Source organism: Chaetodon auriga, chromosome 14 (assembly GCF_051107435.1).
Source record: "Chaetodon auriga isolate fChaAug3 chromosome 14, fChaAug3.hap1, whole genome shotgun sequence".
NCBI classification, from domain to species: domain Eukaryota; kingdom Metazoa; phylum Chordata; class Actinopteri; order Chaetodontiformes; family Chaetodontidae; genus Chaetodon; species Chaetodon auriga.
In genome coordinates, this window is record NC_135087.1 from 17,949,678 (window position 1) to 17,970,078 (window position 20,401).

Genomic DNA, 20,401 nt, shown 5'->3' on the forward strand with positions numbered 1-20,401 from the left:
ATTTCACCCATCATTGAAGCTTAATGAAGAGGGCAGTGAAAGCAAATGCTAAGCGACACTGTTCTCCATTTTCATGCTATTTAGTTAAAGCGTAAACTAGCATTGCTCAGCATTTTGGAATCCACAACCTTCCTCTGATAACTACAGGTGACTGAGATGGAACGCCACCTTGCAAGTGATTTGTTCAGCCCAGAGAAGAGTTTAACGCTGTGGGTGGCTACATACACAAGCCCAGGAGAGGGGTCTTTGGGCCCTGGCACTGCCCGCTCGGAGGCGAGGCGATGCACAGTTTAAGTCGTCAGCTGGGACAGACACACTCTGAGGCCTGGGGCTGAGGCCCAGGATGTGGTTTACCAGACGCTTCTTTAAGGTCAGCCGAGGGCTGAACTGGCTCTCTGGACTCTGTAAACAACGGCAGGGATAGATGAATGGAGAGTTGGAAGAATGGACGACTTGGGTCAGACTTTACCTTCTGAAGCTTTAAGGTAAGTCAGGTGGGAACTGTTCAAATGTACTGAAGAGATATTAAGGGAATACTTCAACATCTTGGGAAATACGCTCGTCAGCTTTCTTGCACAGAGTGAGATGAGAAGATACTGCCACTATGTCTGTCTTAAATATGGAGCTACAATGAGCAGCTGATTAGCTTAGCTTAGCTTAGCATAAAGACTGCAAAGGTCTGATGGTCCAAAGGGAACAAGATGTCCATATCAGCTCAGCTACAGCTCACAAACTAACACATCTTGTTCAAACTCTTTTAAACTTTTTCTCAACTATTTTCTTTTTGTTTTGTTTTGTCATTGCTGTGAGGTTGCCAGGCAACCAGCTGAGACCTTCACACACTGCCCCCCATAAAACTAAAAATGGTCTTTTTAGAGGTGCTGGTAGGCAGATTTCTTCAGACATAGAGAGGCTACATGTTTTCTATCTTGTATTTCATGGAAATACATGAGAGTGATGTCAATCTTTCCACCTTACCTTCAGCGAGAAAGCAAATAAGCATATTTCCCCAAATGTCGAAATATTCTTTTAACTTGTGACAACCACCAGTATTAAGGTCAACAAGTGAAGTTTGCTGCTTTTCTTCTGTATTTTTCTTTTCTAACTTCCAAGTCTACAGCAACTGAACTAACAGATATCTTTTGAGAACTTCCTAATTGGAGTCACAAAACAGAGCATCTGATCTACTGTTGACAGAACAGCTTTCTTAACATCACAATGTGTCATCACAACTAATTTGAAACTGAACTTTAAAAAAGAAGAGTCGGCCAAGTCTAGCTGTGGTGGAAACAAGGGTATCATTTAAAAGACACGCATGAACCCGCTGCTGACTGACCATGTGGACGGTGGGCGACATGGTGTCTGCTTCGTCCTCGTCTGAAAGGTCCGCCATGGTGACAGAGTTCAGGTCAGCGATGTCATCGATGTCCTCTTCGCCCGTCAGTGACGTCAGTGTGTTACCCAGAGCATTGAGGCGCTTGCCGATGTTGGGATCCATGTGAACATCAATACCACACATTTTCCAAAGCACATTCAGGGTCCAGGTACCAGCACTACTGCTCTCTGTTTTTGAGAAGGAGGAGGAGGAAGAGGAAGCCATGAGGGAGAGGCAAGAAAGAGCAGCAGATGTAATAAAATTCATGCAAAATAACACTGTTAGACAGTTGTCTCACGCTCATTGTGCAGCTATAGGGTGTGATTCATATTTTATGGATTAGGGTTTAGTTAAAAGAACTTGCCTGCAGAGGGTTGCCCTGTAGTCCTGGAACATACTTCATATGTACCATCAGGGACTACACCTATATACAGACCACAAACAGACACACAGGGAACGGCCAGTCAATAATTCAGAGGAGCTGCATGCATAGAAAGTTGCACAACTCACTGTTTCTACAGGCTGAATTCAGGACATCAAACACATGATAAAAGGCTTATTTAGTATACAGAAAAGCTAAAACAGTACTTGCAACAGATTCACTCACAAGCATTCATGACCAGATCCCCTCGTATTTCAGGCTTCCAGTCGTCCCAGGAGGTCTCGAAACCCTCGGCAAAGCGAATGCAGAAATTCTTGAAGTGGCCTTTGCTTACCAGGGAATCGGAGGAGCAGGCGGTGATCAGTGTACTCTCAATGGTCAGGACCATGGCTGACCCGGTGTCGAAATCTATGCTGTGGTTGGCCTGGCAGAGGGGCAGGGAGAGGGGTTACCCAGGCCTCAGATGAGGGTGAAGTACATGGAAAAAGAACCCACTTCCATGTTTTGGGGAAAGGCAGAGTTAGCTGGTAACACTTCATTCTACAGTACTGTGTATCCAGTTTATAAGCTCAATAAAATGATAAGCAATACAGTTATTTTCATGTGATTTTAAATAAACAACACTGCAGGATCACTTCTGGACAAGATGTTAGAGTTTTGCAAAATAATCATGCTTTCTGCAAAGTCCGCCCCTGACAGACTATCAGCAAGCACAGCTTCTGTAAATACACCTACGAGTGAAATGTTACCAAGCTTTTCAGGTTGTTAGATTGTTGTTGTTTCATTGCAGGGTTTTTTTTTTGGTTTGTTTTTTTAAATGCCCACATTACCTGAATTTCTGGACTAACTCTGTATTTGTCCTAAAATAGGGATCTGACCAATGTTCTATTATCATGGCTTGGATCAAAATCAGACTGTTTTAATTTGTTTTGATTACTGCAGGAATCCAGGTAATTTCCAAAGACCCACATGTTTTCTCTTGAGTGGACAGAGCCTGCCATGTGCAGATGTCACATAATGTCACAGCAGCCTCTGAAAATGAGTCTGAAACATGTATCTGTTTCCATCTTAGCAACACGTACGCAGTACTCTGGACACCAACTGGCATAACCTCTTTTTAGTATGAAGTAATTACACACCCCAAACACCTCAGACACCAGCTCAAGCTTCATTAGTTGTTATGCCAGCTTTGTGTGTTAAAATCTGCGACCTGTCATTTTCAAATGCACCTGTGTCTTGGTAGAGTAGTGATCACAGTAAGTCATAGTCCCACAACAAGCCATCACAAGAGATGTAATAAAGTGTAGGTTACTTTTCGTGCATTTTTATGCCGGCCTACTGATGTGCTGGCCCCAGCTTCAGAGTTGATGCCCTCCGTAACTGGTACTTGTCCTCTCTATGGAAATAAGTGTGACATAACAGCTGGTATATGCTGTCTCTATGGACATACTGGAAGTATAACAAGACAACTGATACGGACCATTCATGAATATCCAGTGTTTCCCCTAAAAGTTTCTATTAGTGTGTAGGGGAGATCATGTAAATCTAGCAAAATAAATAAATAAAAATAACAGTATTTGCATTATTATCTTGTAATTCTGAATTATATTCCATATAAATGAATATTAAAAAAAACAACTGCTAGAGCTTTCTGCATTGCAAGCAGTCTAGCGAAGTCTGAGGAATACTAAAATGGAACACAGCCCAGGACGATAATGAAGGTGTGTGGTCGGGCAGATTAATGGACATCTACCCACTAACAACTTCAATAGGGGAAACACTGCTATCAAAATCTATAGCAGAGGAAACGTTCCTTTATGAAAGTAAAGAACAAGAATGACACTGTGTTGTTGAAGCTATCAATAAAAACACAATTAACGTCATGAGCACTGGGACAGTGATTGCTGCCAAGTGCTGATGGAGATGATGATAATCAACAACCAACATTTTGGCAAAAGAAGCCCAACAATTATTCCTGTGTGCTGTTTTTTTTTTCTTTTTTTTTTTTTTTTTTTAGTTAGAATGAGATTTAAAATAAAAGCACAGCTGTTTCAATACAGACTACTGATGACACTGACAACAACTTGCTTTTGAAAGAAAGATCTTATGTGTGTTTCATATGCTAAACACAAGTCATCTGCACACCACGGCTTCCATACAGAATATGGAAAACGCTGCTATGAATTGAACTACAGTCTTTTAATGCCAATCAGGCATGCTAGAGGTCTTAGCTCTCTGATTACACTGAATGACTTTGAGCACAGATAGCAAACCTGCTACTGTGTCTATAATTATCCACTAAAATAGATGAACGACATCTATATATGAATGTACATCTTCATCCATTGTCTGAAACGTCACAGTTCTACAATACTGACTTCAGAAGATCACAGCAGATTACCTGGGATGTGTTGGTGATGGGCAGGCAGATGCCCAGGTCGTTGACAGTCAGTTGCAGGAAGAGGGTGCTGAAGGCCTGTGCAGAGGTCTGCTGGATGCCTGGCAGCTTGTCCACCACCTCTTTGGTGGCCATATGGATGTCCTTATTGAGGGCCAAGCGCTGCTCGTTCCAGTTGTCATACGCTGCCTTATAATTCAGCCAGAAGAGCACAGCTGCAGGAGGGCACAAGGGTGGATACAAAGAACTTCATATTAGATCCTGAATGCCATGTGGAGAAGTCAGCTTAGATTCAGAGACAATGACAACTGATTTTTGTTGTGTATAAAGCCCCAGACCCCATTGGCGGTTGCCCCCAGAGGCTAAATTGTTCCTAGATGATAGCAAGCTAGTAGCTTAAGGATAGATAATTGTTTAAGAACCTTTTTATTCAAATAACCTCAGAGGATTTAAACCAACAATCTGAAGCTTTGTCATGCAGAGAAAAAGGAAATGGAACCTCTGTCGAATGCCACTGGCTGGGCAAATACGATTGGCCTGTTGAGCGTGATGAGGACGGCCTCCTTGTCCGAGGAGCCACTGATCTCCTCTTGCAGAGCATTCCGCAGACCAATGCGGGTTCGGAAGTACGCCACCTGGTGGAAGTCTGAGCCAGCTTCTTCATACACCTGTAGAGTGAAGCGAGGAAGAGACGTCAGATAGCGATCTGTGATCAAGCACAGGAGGGTCAAACTGTACTTAAAAGTGTGGATTCTGTAGGCTTGTGTTGTTAAAATTACTAAGAGAAAACTGACAGCTTTCATTTTACTAGCATGAGGCTGATCTGTACCTGATGCTTGACGATCTGTCCCAGAGCCAGGTTCAGATCCACTTGACATTTGCCAAACAGCTTAAGGTAACTGCTGCTGCCGCCGGGCTGAGCCTTGCACTGGATCCTGTTGGATAGCTCCAGCTCGATAAGGCCCGTCTCAAAGCGCACAGCTCGCATAGACGGAGTGGTGGCTGTCATCTGGATTCCCTGTGAACAAGAAACCCACATTCAGAAAAATTCCCCAAAGCTTAACTGACACGAAAAAATACTCCAATAATCTCTGGATGCCTCAAAAATGGATGTTGCTGCAAAGAAGCTACTAACTGTAAAGGTGGATGCGTCACACAGATATTCAACCCAGCAGCTCAGAAGATCTACACCGTCAGCACAGTTTCAAGGTGGACTCCCAAGATTAGTGTCACCAATTCAGTATCTGACCAAATGTGAACTATGGTCACAATGTTCCTGAGTTCTGGTGTTGCATAATGGTAAGCAAAGTGTTTGTTTCTTTGAGTCCAAATAAACATCTTTATAAACATAATGCTTCTGGCCACGGCCGTCGCCTGCGTGGGGATGTGAAAACACAAGTTTGACATGATCATGACATACCTTGAACATGAGGCTGAGAGAGTAAAGCAGGATTTTTGGCTTGTCTGCATCTGTTGAGGTGTCATGCTCATTCCACAGTGGGATGGGCTGTTCTCCTCCTACGTGCACAGAAAATACACAAGCAACATCACAGCTTCGGTCTGTGTGAGGTGCTACATGCCGTGTGATATAGCGGGATTATGTCGTCTATGTGTGTGACTGTGTGTATAGGTGTATGTACGAGTTCTATTATCTGCCTCAAGTGTCCCAGTGCATCTACAAGCCTCCTCCGTGATGTGAACACTTACACCATTCTCATTATTCTTCACTCTAAACTGGCATCAAACTCCCAGTTCACTCTGTGTTTTGTGATTGCATTGATCAAGCTTAGCAAGTTAAACAAATTATTATCAATACTGCTGTGGAATTGAACATGACTGGACGTGTGCCAGTGCCTTGGGCATTGTTTTGAGTGGAAAACTACTTAAGTAGAAGCTATAGGCTACAGAATGCAAAGGGGACCACTCAGATGTTTAAGATTAGATTAACTTTATTGATCTGAGAGGAAAAATGGGCCATTACAGCAGCAAAAGAAACAATATCGTTTTGTACACACATACACGGGAAACTTTTGTCTTATAATTTGCAAATGAGATAAGTTTGCTGTATGAAAATATCTTATGTATATAGTATACATACATATATATGGAAAGTGTGCAGGTCTTTGGGACAGTACCTGAGACTTTCTGAATGACCTCGTTGACCTCCTTCATGAAAACCTTCTGCAGGAAGACCAGGTGGTTGAGCAGGTCTGTGGTCAGGTTGTGTTCAAATGAACCAATCTGCTCATCAGAAGGGACAAGATGGGCCAAGTTAAGTCAATAGTTGTTGATCCGTCTTGGCTACAAATATGCAGCCTGAAGGGAGCCTCTTACCTCAGCTACACAGCGCAGGTAGTTGCCTTGGAGGTAGTTCCCTTGCTTTGCTGGGAAGTCGTCAGGTGCCCAGCCCTGGTCTGAGTGGCTCTCGTGCTCCTCCATGATGTACTCTCCCGACATAGTGACTGGAGGCAGGGTGAGACTGGCTGTGGGCGGCATGGTGGACATGTCCACTGGGGACACTTTTGACTGGAAGCAAAGCTTGTGGTTTGGCAACTCAAAGGTGAAACTGGTTTGTGCCCCTAAACCCAACAGGAAAGAAAAGCATCACTTTTAAGACTATTTCATGACAAGGTCATTTTTGTATTGATATTTTTAAATAAAATGCCAGTTAGCAAGGTTAACAATAGCCAAAAAGTCTGCTTTCAGTGATCAAAGGCTTTTGAAAACACCTGTACACGTGTGGGTGAGGCATTAGTTAATAAGTTAACATCATCATGGAAGTCAATGTGGGATCTCTTCTCACACACACCTGTCATGCCATGGCTCTTCACGCGACCCATTTTGTACTCCGCTTTCAGCGAGGGCAACAGAGCCGCCCCGATGGTGATGCCATCCATCATGGCGCTGAACTTGAGGACGATGGGCTTCTTCTCCAGGCCTTCAGGAAGCTGAGGAAACTCATTGGCTTCCACGGGGGTCTGATTGATGCTGGATGCTTTGTCAGAGGGTTGCGGGGTGGGGGTGTCCTCCCTATTCGGAGGTTGACTGTAAAGGGACGGAAAAGAGATCAGCAGGACTGGATTTGTGGTCACATCAGTACTAAACTCGTCAGGCTAAACCTGTTTGGAAGCTGAAGAACACACAGAAAAAGTGCTGCTTTCATTCAGTTATGAGTGTGTGTTATTATGCAGAACTTTGCAGATACTGGCTCATAGTCCTGTGAACATCAAATTATAGAAAAGGTTACTTAATATCCTCAGCACACCTACAACTCTATAAATATATTAACATAATTCAGAATATTACCATGGAAACAGAGCGAATGCTTTGAAAGCAGTTAACTGGCAGCGCTGTAGTTATACTGAATGAACCTGTTACTTATGCAGATGCAAGACTTCTTATGAGGTTTTTATTAAGTGCAGATTAAACTGATAACATTAGCTGCTGAACAACATTCATTAAGCGTTTGAAATACAGAGTACACCAGTTTAGAGTTTCATTACTTTTAAATGCTATAAAATGAGTCTTTGTTTGAAAAGGAGATAGCGGACGTACGCGTTGGAGGGCTGCCGGATGAGATCAGAGATTTGTTTGGAGAGCTGGTGGGAGCTGCGGACCATCATGCTGTGCAACGTGGCCGGGTGCTGGGGAATGTTGATCATGATTGCCCCCACTTTAAAGACGGCAGCGTTATTGGTCTTCAGTCCTCGCTGGGCGCTGTACAGGGCCTGGGACTTGGCGATGTTGCACTTGACCACCGTCCTGAAACACAGAGTCAACAGGAATGAACAACGCAAATGAAAGTTCTTCTATGTTTTCTTTTTCAGGTGATGTGGGCATTTGAATGGATGCGAAATTTGAGTGGAGTTATTGAGAGGACATCAAACAGTGAAACACCATGCAGAGTCAGGACAGCATTCACTTTTCTGGGCAATCGTAACAGTGATACACGTTCCACTATGAATGAGTAAAGTAATGATTTGTACACTATGGCAGACGAATGCAAGGTCTCTTATGCAGAAAGCAAATGTTATCCTGCCTCTTGTGGCAAATACAACATTTTCTGCATTCCCACATGACTTATGAATGTGTGATTCTGAATTCGGCGTATTGTCTATGTAACATTGAAGTGTATATGCTGAAATATCAGACTGACTGTCAGATATTTCAGTATTTCTCAGATTGTAAACATTGAGAAAACAGTAAAGAAAACCAACTTTCTGCTTTCATAAAATCAACAGGAGTAATAGCCTCTAGGTCTCCGTAACCAATGAAAGTGGCTTCATACACGCCAACAGGTAAGTCCTGAGAAACGGTTCACTGAAAATACACATGGGTGACAGGCGACTCAGACAAATGAAGGATGTGCAGTCTGGGCAGCTTTGATTGACTGATGCATGTGAACCCTACATGGTAGCAATAACATACAGAAACTCTTGTTTAGCTGTGCTGGTGGGAGATGTTGGGAAATCCTCCAGTCTATGCGAGTAGTTGGAAGAGAAAGACAAGGAATGTTAAAAAAAAAAAAAAAAAAGGTTAAGAAGAGCAGAATTGTGAAACATTTCTGAGCAAAGGAAAGGAAATATCTCAAAGCAACTGCTGATAATCTGCTCGTACGGCAGACACCAGGCTTTAATTGTGACCCATTTGCATTGAAGCCTGTTGTTGATTATCGCGTAATCAATGTCCTTTGTCTGCACACAGCGTTCACTTGAAGCAAACGGACGAGTGGGGAACTATGTGGAGTGGCACGGCAATCACTCTTACTTCCATCTGAATGTCGGGCAATTTTATACATCAGCAACAACTACAAAGTGAAAAGTTGTCTGGCGTATACAAACACAAACACACGGGTGCAGTTTAGAGCGTACAGTATGGAAATAGGATTAAGTCTCAGTTTTTATTTTCACACTGGGTGCATCTGTTAAATAGAATGAGAGGGGGGAAAAAAGCGTCTTATTGAAGCAGCAATATAAATTCTGAACAGAGTCAAAGCAGCGTGGAGATACATCAGCCTGTCTGAATGCGTGAATACAAGGCTTGTAAACTGATTAGGGTGCTTATGTTTGGAGGAAATTGCTTGCAGTAAAAACAAAAACCGCTGTTAAAATTACCTAGCTGGAAAAGTGCCTGTAATTGTCTCTCGCCAGCGCTTGTTCATTTAAACTCAGAAATTTTACAAATGTACTTGACATTAAAGCATCCAAGTGCAAGTTCTGCTGCTATGTTCTTGTGCAAGTCAGAGTGAGGTATTCTTCTTTGACATCAGTCCTTTTTTTGATATCACTGAGCGTCTAAAGATGGATAAAATGGCTGTAAATGATAGCTGTAATGCTTTGGAGCTGAGAAGCACGATGTCTTTGAGACCTTCCTGAAGTCAAAGAGTTGTTTTCTTAGGTAAGACAAATTAAATAATACTGAATCGAAAGACCAAAAATCATTAATTAGTTATAATTAAAAAGTTTTTAAACATGCATTACCAATTTTGAACTTCAGAGTGCAATTAAAAATCATCATCCAGCAAGGGTTAGGATCAATATCCTCTGTTATGCTATTGGAAGCATAATTACACATCCCTCTTTGTTCTAAGAATTCCTTTCAAGATGACACGTAAAGACCTTCAGATTTAAGAGGCTCAATTGTTTTCAATGATTGTTAAATCACTTCCCTGAGGAGCAGAAGCAGAGGAGAGTTTGTACGTACTGGATGTCAGGTGTTATGCCCTCCAGCAGAACAATGTTTACCCCTCCTATGTGAGCCGATGCACACGTCTCGGTCATTTTCTGGTGGAGGATGTCTGTGGACACATGATAGAAAAATTAAATCCAACTGAACAAACATTTTCCACCCCAAGAACTGCTGTCAGCCTGTTTTTGCAGATATAAAAAATTCACTATATTTTGTGTGTGGTATCAACCATCAGTCAAGTTTCAGGCCGAAGGCCGCAAATGCTGTGGTTGAAATCGAATTTACGCACCAAAGACTGGCTTTGATGTCTGACTGGTATCAAACCTTTCCTACCACAACTCACCAAGTCAAAATAATCGTAAAAAAAGCTATTAAAACACACTAACAATAACTCACCTTTCATCTTCTCCTTCAGGGTGAAACTTCCATGGATCTTCTTCAGCTCAGCCTCCATGGTCAGACCGCCGATGTCGGCCTCCAGGTGCGTGCGGTTCACCATGCCGATGCCAAACACTATGAGCGTGACGTGCTGGGGCTCAGAGCTCACCAGGCTCCGCCGCCGCCCACCTGCACCTGGGGGCTTATTGGGCGTAGTGGGCTCCTGCTGCTCGTTCTCAAAGATCACTTTGCAGAGTGGCTCCGAGGGCCGGCGTCCACCTTCTGCAGATGTGGACGAGATGTTCGATAAAATACGAATCAAGCCAACTGGTACACGCATATTGTATTCCTACAATAATGTGTCCTCTTTCAAAAAGTTTTAGACCCTGAGGAACTCATTCTGAGTTCTGCTGAAACACTGACCTACCACGACAAGCTACTCTCATACTTCATGAACTCCTCGGGGGAATGTGGGGTCATAACAGCAGCAAAAGCTAATATCAAGATAAACTGATTCGAAATGAATAAATAATACTGCAAGTGGAAAGTATTACATATGACACAGCAGAGGAGGTAAATAACAGCAGTACTGACTTTTGTATAGGCAGGATTCATGCAGTGCCATTAGACAAAATGTGTGGTGTATGCAGTGTACTGATTGAAAATCTAAAAACATAAGAAATTACACAATCAAGTAATTTGACAGTCTGATGAATGAAGCAGTTATAGAGACACAAAGAGCCAGCGTTTAGGTCAAGAGAGAGCTGAGATCAAACAACAGAGGCAAAGTCAAGGGTAGGGATGGAAATGAAGGGCAAGAAAGGAAATGAAAAACATAATGCATAATCTTTCAAAAATAACGTGTGGGAGGAAGGTACAAAGTGTTAAACTGCAAAGTAAAGCAGAGAGGAAATGCATGGGCGGGATAAAGGATGGAAATCAGGAGCTGGCCGACTGCTGGAAGCTGATTCCCACCTGAGAGGCAGTTCTCTGGGGAGCTTTTCTCCAGGATTCCAGTGGGATCGGAGATGAGGGAGTAGAAGTTGAGCAGCTTGTACATGTTCTGCCAACATTCTGCCGATGGCTCGCTCTGCTCCGACACGGTGATGGAGTCAGAGTCGTCCATCTGGATGGCCATGTGGTCTGCCACGTCACGGGAGCCTTTCCTCGACACCTGAAGAGATTACACAACATTCCAGGTTACGAAACAAATAAACGTCACAACACGCATCGTTGGGCCGAAGGGTGAATAAACAGTCTGTTTAGTTTCTTCTGTTGACTGTAACAGTAGAGACAGTGACAGCTCCTGACATAAACTTCAGTCTACAGGCTCAAGTAAGTAAGAGATTTCCATAAGGCCTGGTTTTGATTATATCTGTGGGAGGTACTGTGGAAGTCTGTCATGAGTCCTTCTGATACAATAAAAATCCCTTCACTTCAAAAAATGTTGAGCTTCTTGAAGTTTATTCCAACTGTCAAGACTGCTAATATTTAACAAGGCAGACAGGTTTGCTGAGAAGGTTTTCACCATGTGTCAAGTTTTGCCTGAAAACTGAATAAAATCGATTCTTACCAGCAGCTGACTGTGTTTCAGTGAGTGGTGCTTCAAATTCTAGTTATCTACTAGCTCCCTCTAGGGTTTGTTTGTGAAATGACAGTTTCACAATGAACTTTGTGATTTCATTGATCATAATTCACGGTCTGGACAGGACTGCCTCTGAGAAATGTTAGAGACTTTTCAAAAAAGTTTGGAGTCATATCTTGAGACTTCAGGCAGGTACAGGCTGTTCCAAAATGTGGATTAAAAATGCAATTAGGTTCTTAGACTCTGAAACGGCCTGCTTTGGGTATTCAAACTGGGAAATCTATGCAATCTTTTCAAAAGTGAACATTCTGAATGGGTTCCAAGGTTATTTCCCTTATGCAGCATTTGCCAAGATCAATATGTGACAGAAAACAAGCTCGGATCCATTAAGAGTGTTTCTGCTGTTGCTTAGCAATGCAATTTAGCTGACAAGTTGTGCATAATCATTGAAATCACTGCTTTGAATGTGCACTTTTGATGATTCCTTGAAAGCATAAAGAAAGTCTTGTTACCTTAGAGGTGCGTCGCTCCGGGCGTCCAAGGGAGCTACGTCCTCGAGGCTCCCTTCTCCCCAGCGTGTCCATGCCTGACGGGGGCCCGTTAGGTGGTAAACCCCCAGTACCGCCTGCTCCGCTGCCGCCTGCTCCTCCTCCTCCTCCACCCATCCCTCTCTTGCTCTTCAGGGTTTGGGTTCCGCTGCGCCCCGCCCCATTGAGGCTGCCCCTGGAGCTGCGACTGAAGTCGGAGGACCTGAAGTGGCGATATGGCCGGGCCTTGAATGTGGGCGTCGGCGAGGCCGAACCGGCGGTGTAGCGGCTCAGCTTGATGTCGGTCTGCGTGGCCTTGATGTCGTCGATCATGGTGCTGAACTGGTGGATGAGGCGCACCAGGGCCATGTCCACACGCTGGCTGATGGCCTGGCAGGCTGTGGTGAAGTCACAGTGAAATGTGTTGAAGTGGCGGCGGTTGAGGTCGTGGAAGGACAGCGGAGCTGCGGTGGGGCCCTGCGGAGCGCTGGTCGACTTCTCCATCACCACCGCATTCAGGCTGAACGTCTCAATCAGCAGTGCAGGCTTGAACTCCAGCGGAGGGAGGTTCACCATGCCTTGTCTACAAACAGAGGGAGGGCAGGCGGAGCGTGATGTGTATTCAGACATTCAGCAGTTCCGCTTAGAGTGAACTCCACACGCATTGACAAGTATGGAAAAAAAATGGAAATTCATTTCCAAATCATTTTTTATTGTTGTAATATTCATACATTACGATTAAGGTCTATCTTACCTCCTGGACCTTTTGTTTTTCCGTTCTTTGGAGGTGTCAGAATCGACAATGTCTGCTCTGAGACACTCGAGGTTGCCAGAAAAAGACAGATGCTCTCCAAAATACATCTTATAACTAAGAGGAGTGGTGTCTTGGGCCTGGATGCCTGTGTAGCTCAGCAAAGGCTTGAAAACAACCTGAGGGTGGAAAACAGATATCAAGGCACAAAATGAAGAGAGGTTTTTTTTTTTTTTTTTTTTTTTGTAGGGGTGATGTGTTAAGTGAGGCATGATCCTTGCAGACAGAGTGTCTTATAACTACATAGGGAGTGAAGATAAACATGAATCAAGGCAAGATGAAGGACATGTAGGATGTATGTATTTGAATCCTAAATATTCTGCCTGTTTCCATGCTACTAACATAAATAAAAAACCAATGAAAACCAATTCTAGATTCACAAATTCACGTAATTCAAGCCTTATTAAAGAGCTGCAGACATGATTGATAATTGATTGATAATTGCCTGCCTGGTGAACGTTTAGAAAACACAATAACTGAACAAACAACAGAGAAATGCAGACAGATGTATTCACAGCACCTGAGCGTCGGCCAGCTGAACAGCAGCCGGACACTGGTTGCCCTCCTCAATGTCGGCCATGTCGTCCTGGCTGGTGCTATGCTGGGAGTGCTGGGAGTGGGTCCCATCCAGGGTGTTCTGGTCGCTAGACAGCACCGTGTTGAAGTCTGACGCCGAGGGGATTGTGGGCAGGTTACACGTCCCACCTAGGGATGTGGAAGAGGGGTTTGGGATAAATGTGGTGTGAGAACAGGCTCGTCCGGGGAGAAGACGTTGACACCAGAGCAGAGCAGCAGCTCAGAGGCATTATGCTGCTTGAATATGGACATGTTTGTGTAGCAGTGAGTGAGTAGAGCACTGTAGGTGACGCATAGCAAAGATGTGAGAGTGATTTAAAGGGAAGGCAACGGTCACATTACGGAGGAAGGGAGGGTTACACACAATTTGATTGTACCATCACTGACAAACATCCGGGCGAGGGTACGCTCATCAGCCTTCCACACATATAACTGTACCAAACAGCGAGAAGTGCTCTGCTAAATTGTGAACATGAGTTGTGTCTTTTAGCGACCCAAGTGGGTGATTCCAAACATTAAACCACTGTTGAGGGAGGATGAAACAAACGGCGAGTGCAGCTGTTCGTAATTCAGAAGGTGAGTGGGAGTGCAGGGGAACAGAAGGTGGGAAAGAGCAGCGCTGTGAGGAATGAGAAAAAATTTCAGGCTGCTACAGCGCTCTGGTTCTCACAGAATGTTTGGCAGGGAGGCAGAAGTGAGGAAACAACATGACTCTATCTATCCATCACAGCAGCACTGCTGCAGGCATGTAACACGGTTACGAGGGATTCCAGAGAATCTCACGAACTACCACTTGACTGCTTTCATACAAGACACATTTTAGAACATAAGGCACGTTTTCAGTGACATGACAGCAGGCTGAGATGTACAGATTTTGGTATCCATACTGGCCATCTGTGCATTCTAACTAAAAACCTATAAACTGAGGTTTGCATGGTTTACTCAAGCTGCTTTGACATCTGTAACAGAATCTGAATGGTAAAACTCATCAATATGGCACTCCTTAAAGACAATGTTAGCATCTTGCAAATAAAAATTTCTCTTAATCTTTAACGGCTGAATGCGTAGGGTTGGAAAACTCCAGACTTTGGCGCCCCTGGTGGCAATCTTAAAAAAAGTGACACTACCACTGAGTTGGCTCAATTTTTCAGCAAATAAAAAATGTGATATATTCTCTAAATAAGAAATCTATACAAAGTAGTTTTAACCCACAATGCGCAGTTTTAATTGTTTAACTAATATCTAATGTTTTGCTGATACAACAAATCAGCTGAATGAAGATTTCAGGTTTTGTGCAGGATAACTTGACACAGACTTCTAGGTCACGGTTAAACTAACACAGGGGAACAAACTAAACTGCAAGGTAGCTAATTAGTTCATCGACACCATCAGCACAACACTGAGCAACAATCCCTGACCTCCTTCTGGACTGTTAACTGTCGGTAGTGGGTGGTACTGGTAGTGGTTGACAGGAGAATCCAGTGGGTCTAGTAAAACAGCAACATGATATGGACATTTAACCGAATCTCATAACAATTAGTATCTCTCCAACAGCATGATAACAAAACATTTAATAAAGAAATAGCATCATTGTTCCCTCGAGGTTCTACAGGAATTAGTTCAATTCTTAATGAAGTGGAATCCAAATATCAAGGGATTAACTCAGTGAAAACGAGATTTTTAATAAATATACAAAGAGGTTTGACAATTGGGAACACCCCGCCAAGACACTGCGTCTGACCTGTTTGCAGGCTGTTGTGCTGGGAGCGGTTGACCGGGGAGTCCTGGACCCCAGCCCCCGTCCTGTTGCCCACAGCGTTGGACATCCAGTTGTAAAAGCTGACAGAGGAAGGCTCTGACAGCAGAGGGTGCTCGGTCAGCATGTCTGTCCCTAAGCTGTTTCCTGAGGCCAAGAAGACAGAGATTGAGAGCGCGTTATATCATAGAAGACGACAAAAAAAAAAGGATATCACACAGAGAGTGACTGTTGTTCATGGTTAACTTTCATTGCGCGTTATAGAGGCACATGTGGCCAATGTAAATACTAAATTTTGGGATTGTAAAGGTCACAGTCATATTGTTTGTATCTTTCCCTCTCTGGTGCAATTTGTCAGACACTGCTGAATGTAGCATTTCTGCTCCATGAAGCAAGGTGACATCAACAGGGGTGCTGAATGAATCTCACAGCACACTGACTCCATATATCCCATCACTGTGGGCAAGTGCTCAAGGAAGCTGTGAATCTATTTTCGCTTATTTTTATTTTTCACACGACTGAACGGTAGAGGTCAGCCTTGCAGTGAAAATGACTTTTTACAATGTCGTAATGAAAATCAAGTAAACAGTGTATTCTGCTGTCTCCCACATACTGTAGCTAGCAGCAGGGCAGCACAGCAGCGGTGTGGCTGTGAGTACCTGTGCGAGTGAGGGAGCTGCTCTTGGCTGCGGTGGCGGCAGACGGCTCGTTCCTCTGGGGCATGCCCTCCAGCAGATTGTGCAGACTCCGAAAGCTGCCTGTCAGATTGCTCAGGAGGCTCTCCTTCCTGGGGCTGTCCTTGGCTGGCAGGCCCGCGCGGCTCACATGGGCAGGTGAGTCAGCTGCTGTGTCACCGCTGGTGTAGCTCAGCGACTGGTATGGATGGGAGCCCTGGGTATGACAAATGTACAGATTGCTGAGAGGAGGTCATGTTCATGCCATAACGCCGCCTGTGGCTTTTTATATTGGACAGATGAGAGGGATAGAGAGTGATTGCTACCATCCATTATGGAAATAGTCCAAAGTTGAGGTGTTTTTGTTTTTTTACAAAAGAGCTGAATAACCTTGACATACCCTGAGTCGGTATAAACAAGCACATGTTACAGTTTAATTTGTTGGGAGAGGAAACTGTTGTCTCTCCACTCAGCATCAGCTCTGATCCCTCCTGGCTTTCCAACAGCGGGTTCACCTTCACACCACAGTCAGGGCAGCACGGCCTGCTGTCAAATGTCACTTTCCATCAAACTACTCCACACTGTTCACATGAGCAGTGTTTTCCAGGGCGGCGACTAATGATTATTTTCATTATCAATTTTCTTTTCTCAGTGTCAGGAAATAGTAAAAAATGTGTTTTCAGCAGCCAAAGGTGACATCCTCATTTTGCTTATTTTGCCTTATCCCAGTGTAAAAATGTATTACATTCACTTTCGCAGAAAAACTAGTAAAACTGGCAAATAATCACATTTTCTCCACAAATGAAGATCTTACAATCAGAATTGTTGACGATGAACTTCCTGTTCCTGTCTACAAATCAATTAATCAACTAATCATTTCAACTATACTGCTGTTGGTTTAGTGTATGAGGAGTTTATGTTGTACTGTTCATGGGCTCCATGAAAGGTAAAAGAGTATTCCCTAATCTAGAATATTTGATCTTTGTTTCTCTGATAGCTCGCCCTGTAATCCTCCCCCTTGAGGGAAAGTGAAAAAACCCTTGCTGACACATCCTGATTGCTAAAAAGTATGCCCTTTATAAAAAAAAAAAACTTAAGAATTGTAGCTGCACTGGAAGGTTTGGCATGTACAGCTAACCTCTCATATTTTTCTATGGAACTTTCTCACTGGACGAGCAGGCTGGACTGCTGATTTTTAGGCAAACAAGAAACATCGGTAGAGTGTCCAGTAATAGTAACAGAAATGATGGTTGCAGCTGGAGTCTCCATGTTGTACCTTTATCCTGAGTGCAGACTCGTTGTGTGTGTGGGACTTGGACAGTTTCCTCATGATCTCCACTCCGCTGACAGGACCAGAGTTCGCTTCCTTTGGTGGGGGACGACTGCATGCTCCCTCCAGCAACATGGTGTGTTCACTCACTGCGGCTTCACAATAATTACATAAAATAAAACTCCTAGAAGAACCATGTGACTGCTGTGGAAGTAAAATCTGAAGACTCATAATATAAATATAAACACACTACATCTCCTTTCTGCCCACAAGTGGCAGTCTATTTCTGTGCAAACACTGCGAAGTAAAGGTTAGGAGTTTCACAGTCCATCTGTGCTGACAGATGGGTGGGTCACAATAAATATCAACACACTGAAAGCTGTAAGTTCCCACCTGCGTCAAATTCAAATTCAGCTCCATCGGCGCTGGTGTCGCTCTGCAGTGCAGCGCCGTTGTCCAGCCCCAAGATGGTCTCACCCAGGCTCTGCTGGGGCTCCTTGGGCTTGGTAAGCTGATTGGGCCTCATCAGACCAATAGCCTTGAAGCCCTGGGTTACCACAATGAATTTCATCCATTGTCTGGCCAAAGCAACCAGACCTTTCTTCAGGGTCACAAGCGCTGGAACCCCGTCATTCTGGGACAAAAAGGAGAAGAGGAAAGAACTGGATTGGTGCCAACGGTCAAGGATCAAATAAAATAGTGAGGGGGAGCCAAGAACACTTAAGACCACTTAAAATAATTGGGAACTGTTGTCCAAACGAGACCATATAACATCAATTTTAGCGTCCATTTGAGTAAGGAGTTGGACGAGTTCCTAAAAGTGATGTCATGGAGAAGAAGAGGTTCAGAGGCCTCGCACTGACCATGGTAGCCTCCTCTATGACAGAGTAGTCAGCCTGCTGCAGGTAGCGGTGAAGGATGTTACAAAGCATACAGGAGGGATTCTCATACAGGTAGCGTGCTCGTTTGGTCACACGGTTGTACTTGCTCCGGATGGGGATGTGGATGCTCTTTTTCTGTTGACAAGAAGAGCCAACAGGCAAGTTTCAAAGTAACGCACATAAAATCAAGTGAAATCAGTGGACGTTCTTCATCTGTGACCATTTGTTTGGGTCTATACTCCTGACCTCAAGAGCTTCGGTCATGATGCAGCCCATGACGGCACACACTCGCAGTGTGCCTTCCATGTCCAGTTTGCGCAGAGAGGACTTGAGCTGGTCGATGGGAACCAGCCAGGCTCCAATGGCAGGCGTGGCTGTGCTGAGCAGATTCAACTGCCTGCAAACACAGAAGACAATCAGAGGTAGTATTAGTATTGAGCGATACTTCCTAAAAGATACTTATACATGTGTTTTATACATATTTACACTCTAAAATTACATATTATACTACTTCTGCTCCTACTGTGATTTGCAAGAATCCACCAAGCCTGACACAAAACAACCAATCAGAGCCAGAGAGGCATCTGAGGGAGTGTCTGACATCTGTCAATCACTACTCACACGCTGCGAACCACCCCCTCCCTCCACTCATGCTGCCGGCTGCTGCTCAGTCAAACAGCTCTGTGAGTGGCATCAGGAGGCTAGTGAAAGCTATGGTGGAGCAACAGCCACCCGCAAAGGACAAACTGCCCACACCGCCACTGCCAACAACAACATATATGGCTAAGACAACAAATAACCATTAAGCTAATATGGTGATTGTTACAGTAACACTCCGCAGCACGTACGGTATGTTAGCGACTGTGACGTAGTGGCTGGGCAGAGTTAGCTTGTTTCCGATGCCAAGGCTAATGTTACTTGTTGTCACAGCAGCCGCGCAGACACTGCAGGGAGGAGGGGTTTAGAGGCAGGGCAGGGCCACGGAGAGGGAGGGGGAGTGACGTGGAACTTCAAATTTTCAGGCTAAGTCTGCTCTCTTCTCGATCTTACCTACTGCAGCTTTCACTGCAGATGCCAGGTACATGGTGCGCTAAGTGAGTTGAGTTTTAATATAACCCAGTATGATCACCTGATGACCCGTGAGACAGGTCTGTCAGGTATACATCAGCAGCAAAGTTGACAGCAGCTGACAACCTTTGCCAGGGGCACACGAGAGATGACTCTCCTAAAAACCATCTCCGACAGGTATTGTACTTATCACGCTATATTGACTTCACACCACTGGCGCTGAAAGGGAGCGACTAGTGAGCTCACAGAACTTCAGCGAGTAGATGGTGAAATGTGCTTTTGTGTGTTTCAGCCTGGCTTTTTTTCCATAAATGTGCAGATCCACATGCAGTTAGACATCATGACTATTACCTTCTAAGCGTTTAAAATACTTGAAATCTCATGCAGCTTTATGGCAAATACCCCAGACTTTCCCTTTACAGCTATGACTATACCTAATTGTGACGTTTTAGCAGAAATCATGGACTTGCTGTGATTATGCGAAAGAATGTATACATCAGTGCAGTCGTACCTGGAGATGGCCTGAGAGGGTGAACGCACATTAGTGGGAGCAGCAAAACTAAACCAGATCTCCCTGATGGTCAGCTTCATGCTGCTGGAGTCAGGTGGCGGGGGCATGAGGGGGAGGTCTTTCTTCAGGTCATCAGACTCCACCCCTTCATCCTACAAGAGCACAGGAGAATAGGGTTTAATGATTGGTGGGAATGAGATCTATTATTGCAGCTCTGGAACCACAATTTCACTTTCAGCTCAATTACAAGTTGGATTTTCCATCATGATTTATTTTCGTGACCAGAGTAGATCTTTCCTAGTTGATGACTTTAATCTCTTTCTTCTCACTCTGATCAGGCTTGAATTAATGTCACTTTTTGATGCATGCCTGAACCAGTCTTAATGAACTAATTTTGTGTGAGCAACACAATAACTCAAATCCGAATCACAGACTGGCAGTGACATTTCCAATTCTGCAGGGTGAAAACACAGAAAAGAAAAAGAAAAGAAAAAAGGAAAATAAAAATTTTAACACACACA

General features: G+C 44.1%; 1 protein-coding gene across 9 annotated transcripts in view; it reads right to left on the minus strand.

Annotated features, from left to right (window-relative positions):
- kiaa1109 (KIAA1109 ortholog) overlaps positions 1–20,401 on the minus strand; it is a 66,934-nt gene that overhangs the window by 19,677 nt on the left and 26,856 nt on the right. For 4 of the 9 annotated variants that reach the window (XM_076749506.1, XM_076749503.1, XM_076749502.1 and 1 more), the window contains exons 39-62: positions 19,881–20,032; positions 18,548–18,698; positions 18,284–18,436; positions 17,814–18,054; positions 17,427–17,575; positions 16,136–16,367; positions 15,462–15,623; positions 13,665–13,849; positions 13,088–13,263; positions 12,319–12,916; positions 11,197–11,395; positions 10,240–10,503; positions 9,859–9,952; positions 7,711–7,917; positions 6,965–7,200; positions 6,490–6,734; positions 6,291–6,396; positions 5,576–5,673; positions 4,985–5,173; positions 4,655–4,823; positions 4,159–4,370; positions 1,983–2,181; positions 1,740–1,799; positions 1,337–1,563 (exon numbers count right to left, since the gene is read on the minus strand). In XM_076749506.1, coding sequence (XP_076605621.1) covers positions 1,337–1,563; positions 1,740–1,799; positions 1,983–2,181; positions 4,159–4,370; positions 4,655–4,823; positions 4,985–5,173; positions 5,576–5,673; positions 6,291–6,396; positions 6,490–6,734; positions 6,965–7,200; positions 7,711–7,917; positions 9,859–9,952; positions 10,240–10,503; positions 11,197–11,395; positions 12,319–12,916; positions 13,088–13,263; positions 13,665–13,849; positions 15,462–15,623; positions 16,136–16,367; positions 17,427–17,575; positions 17,814–18,054; positions 18,284–18,436; positions 18,548–18,698; positions 19,881–20,032 — 4,704 coding nt within the window. Of the gene's footprint in view, positions 1–225; positions 403–1,336; positions 1,564–1,739; positions 1,800–1,982; positions 2,182–3,069; positions 3,154–4,158; positions 4,371–4,654; positions 4,824–4,984; positions 5,174–5,575; positions 5,674–6,290; positions 6,397–6,489; positions 6,735–6,964; positions 7,201–7,710; positions 7,918–8,583; positions 8,635–9,858; positions 9,953–10,239; positions 10,504–11,196; positions 11,396–12,318; positions 12,917–13,087; positions 13,264–13,664; positions 13,850–15,461; positions 15,624–16,135; positions 16,368–17,426; positions 17,576–17,813; positions 18,055–18,283; positions 18,437–18,547; positions 18,699–19,880; positions 20,033–20,401 lie in introns of all 9 variants that reach the window. The other 5 variants (XM_076749496.1, XM_076749497.1, XM_076749499.1 and 2 more) reach the window with 5 other exon arrangements.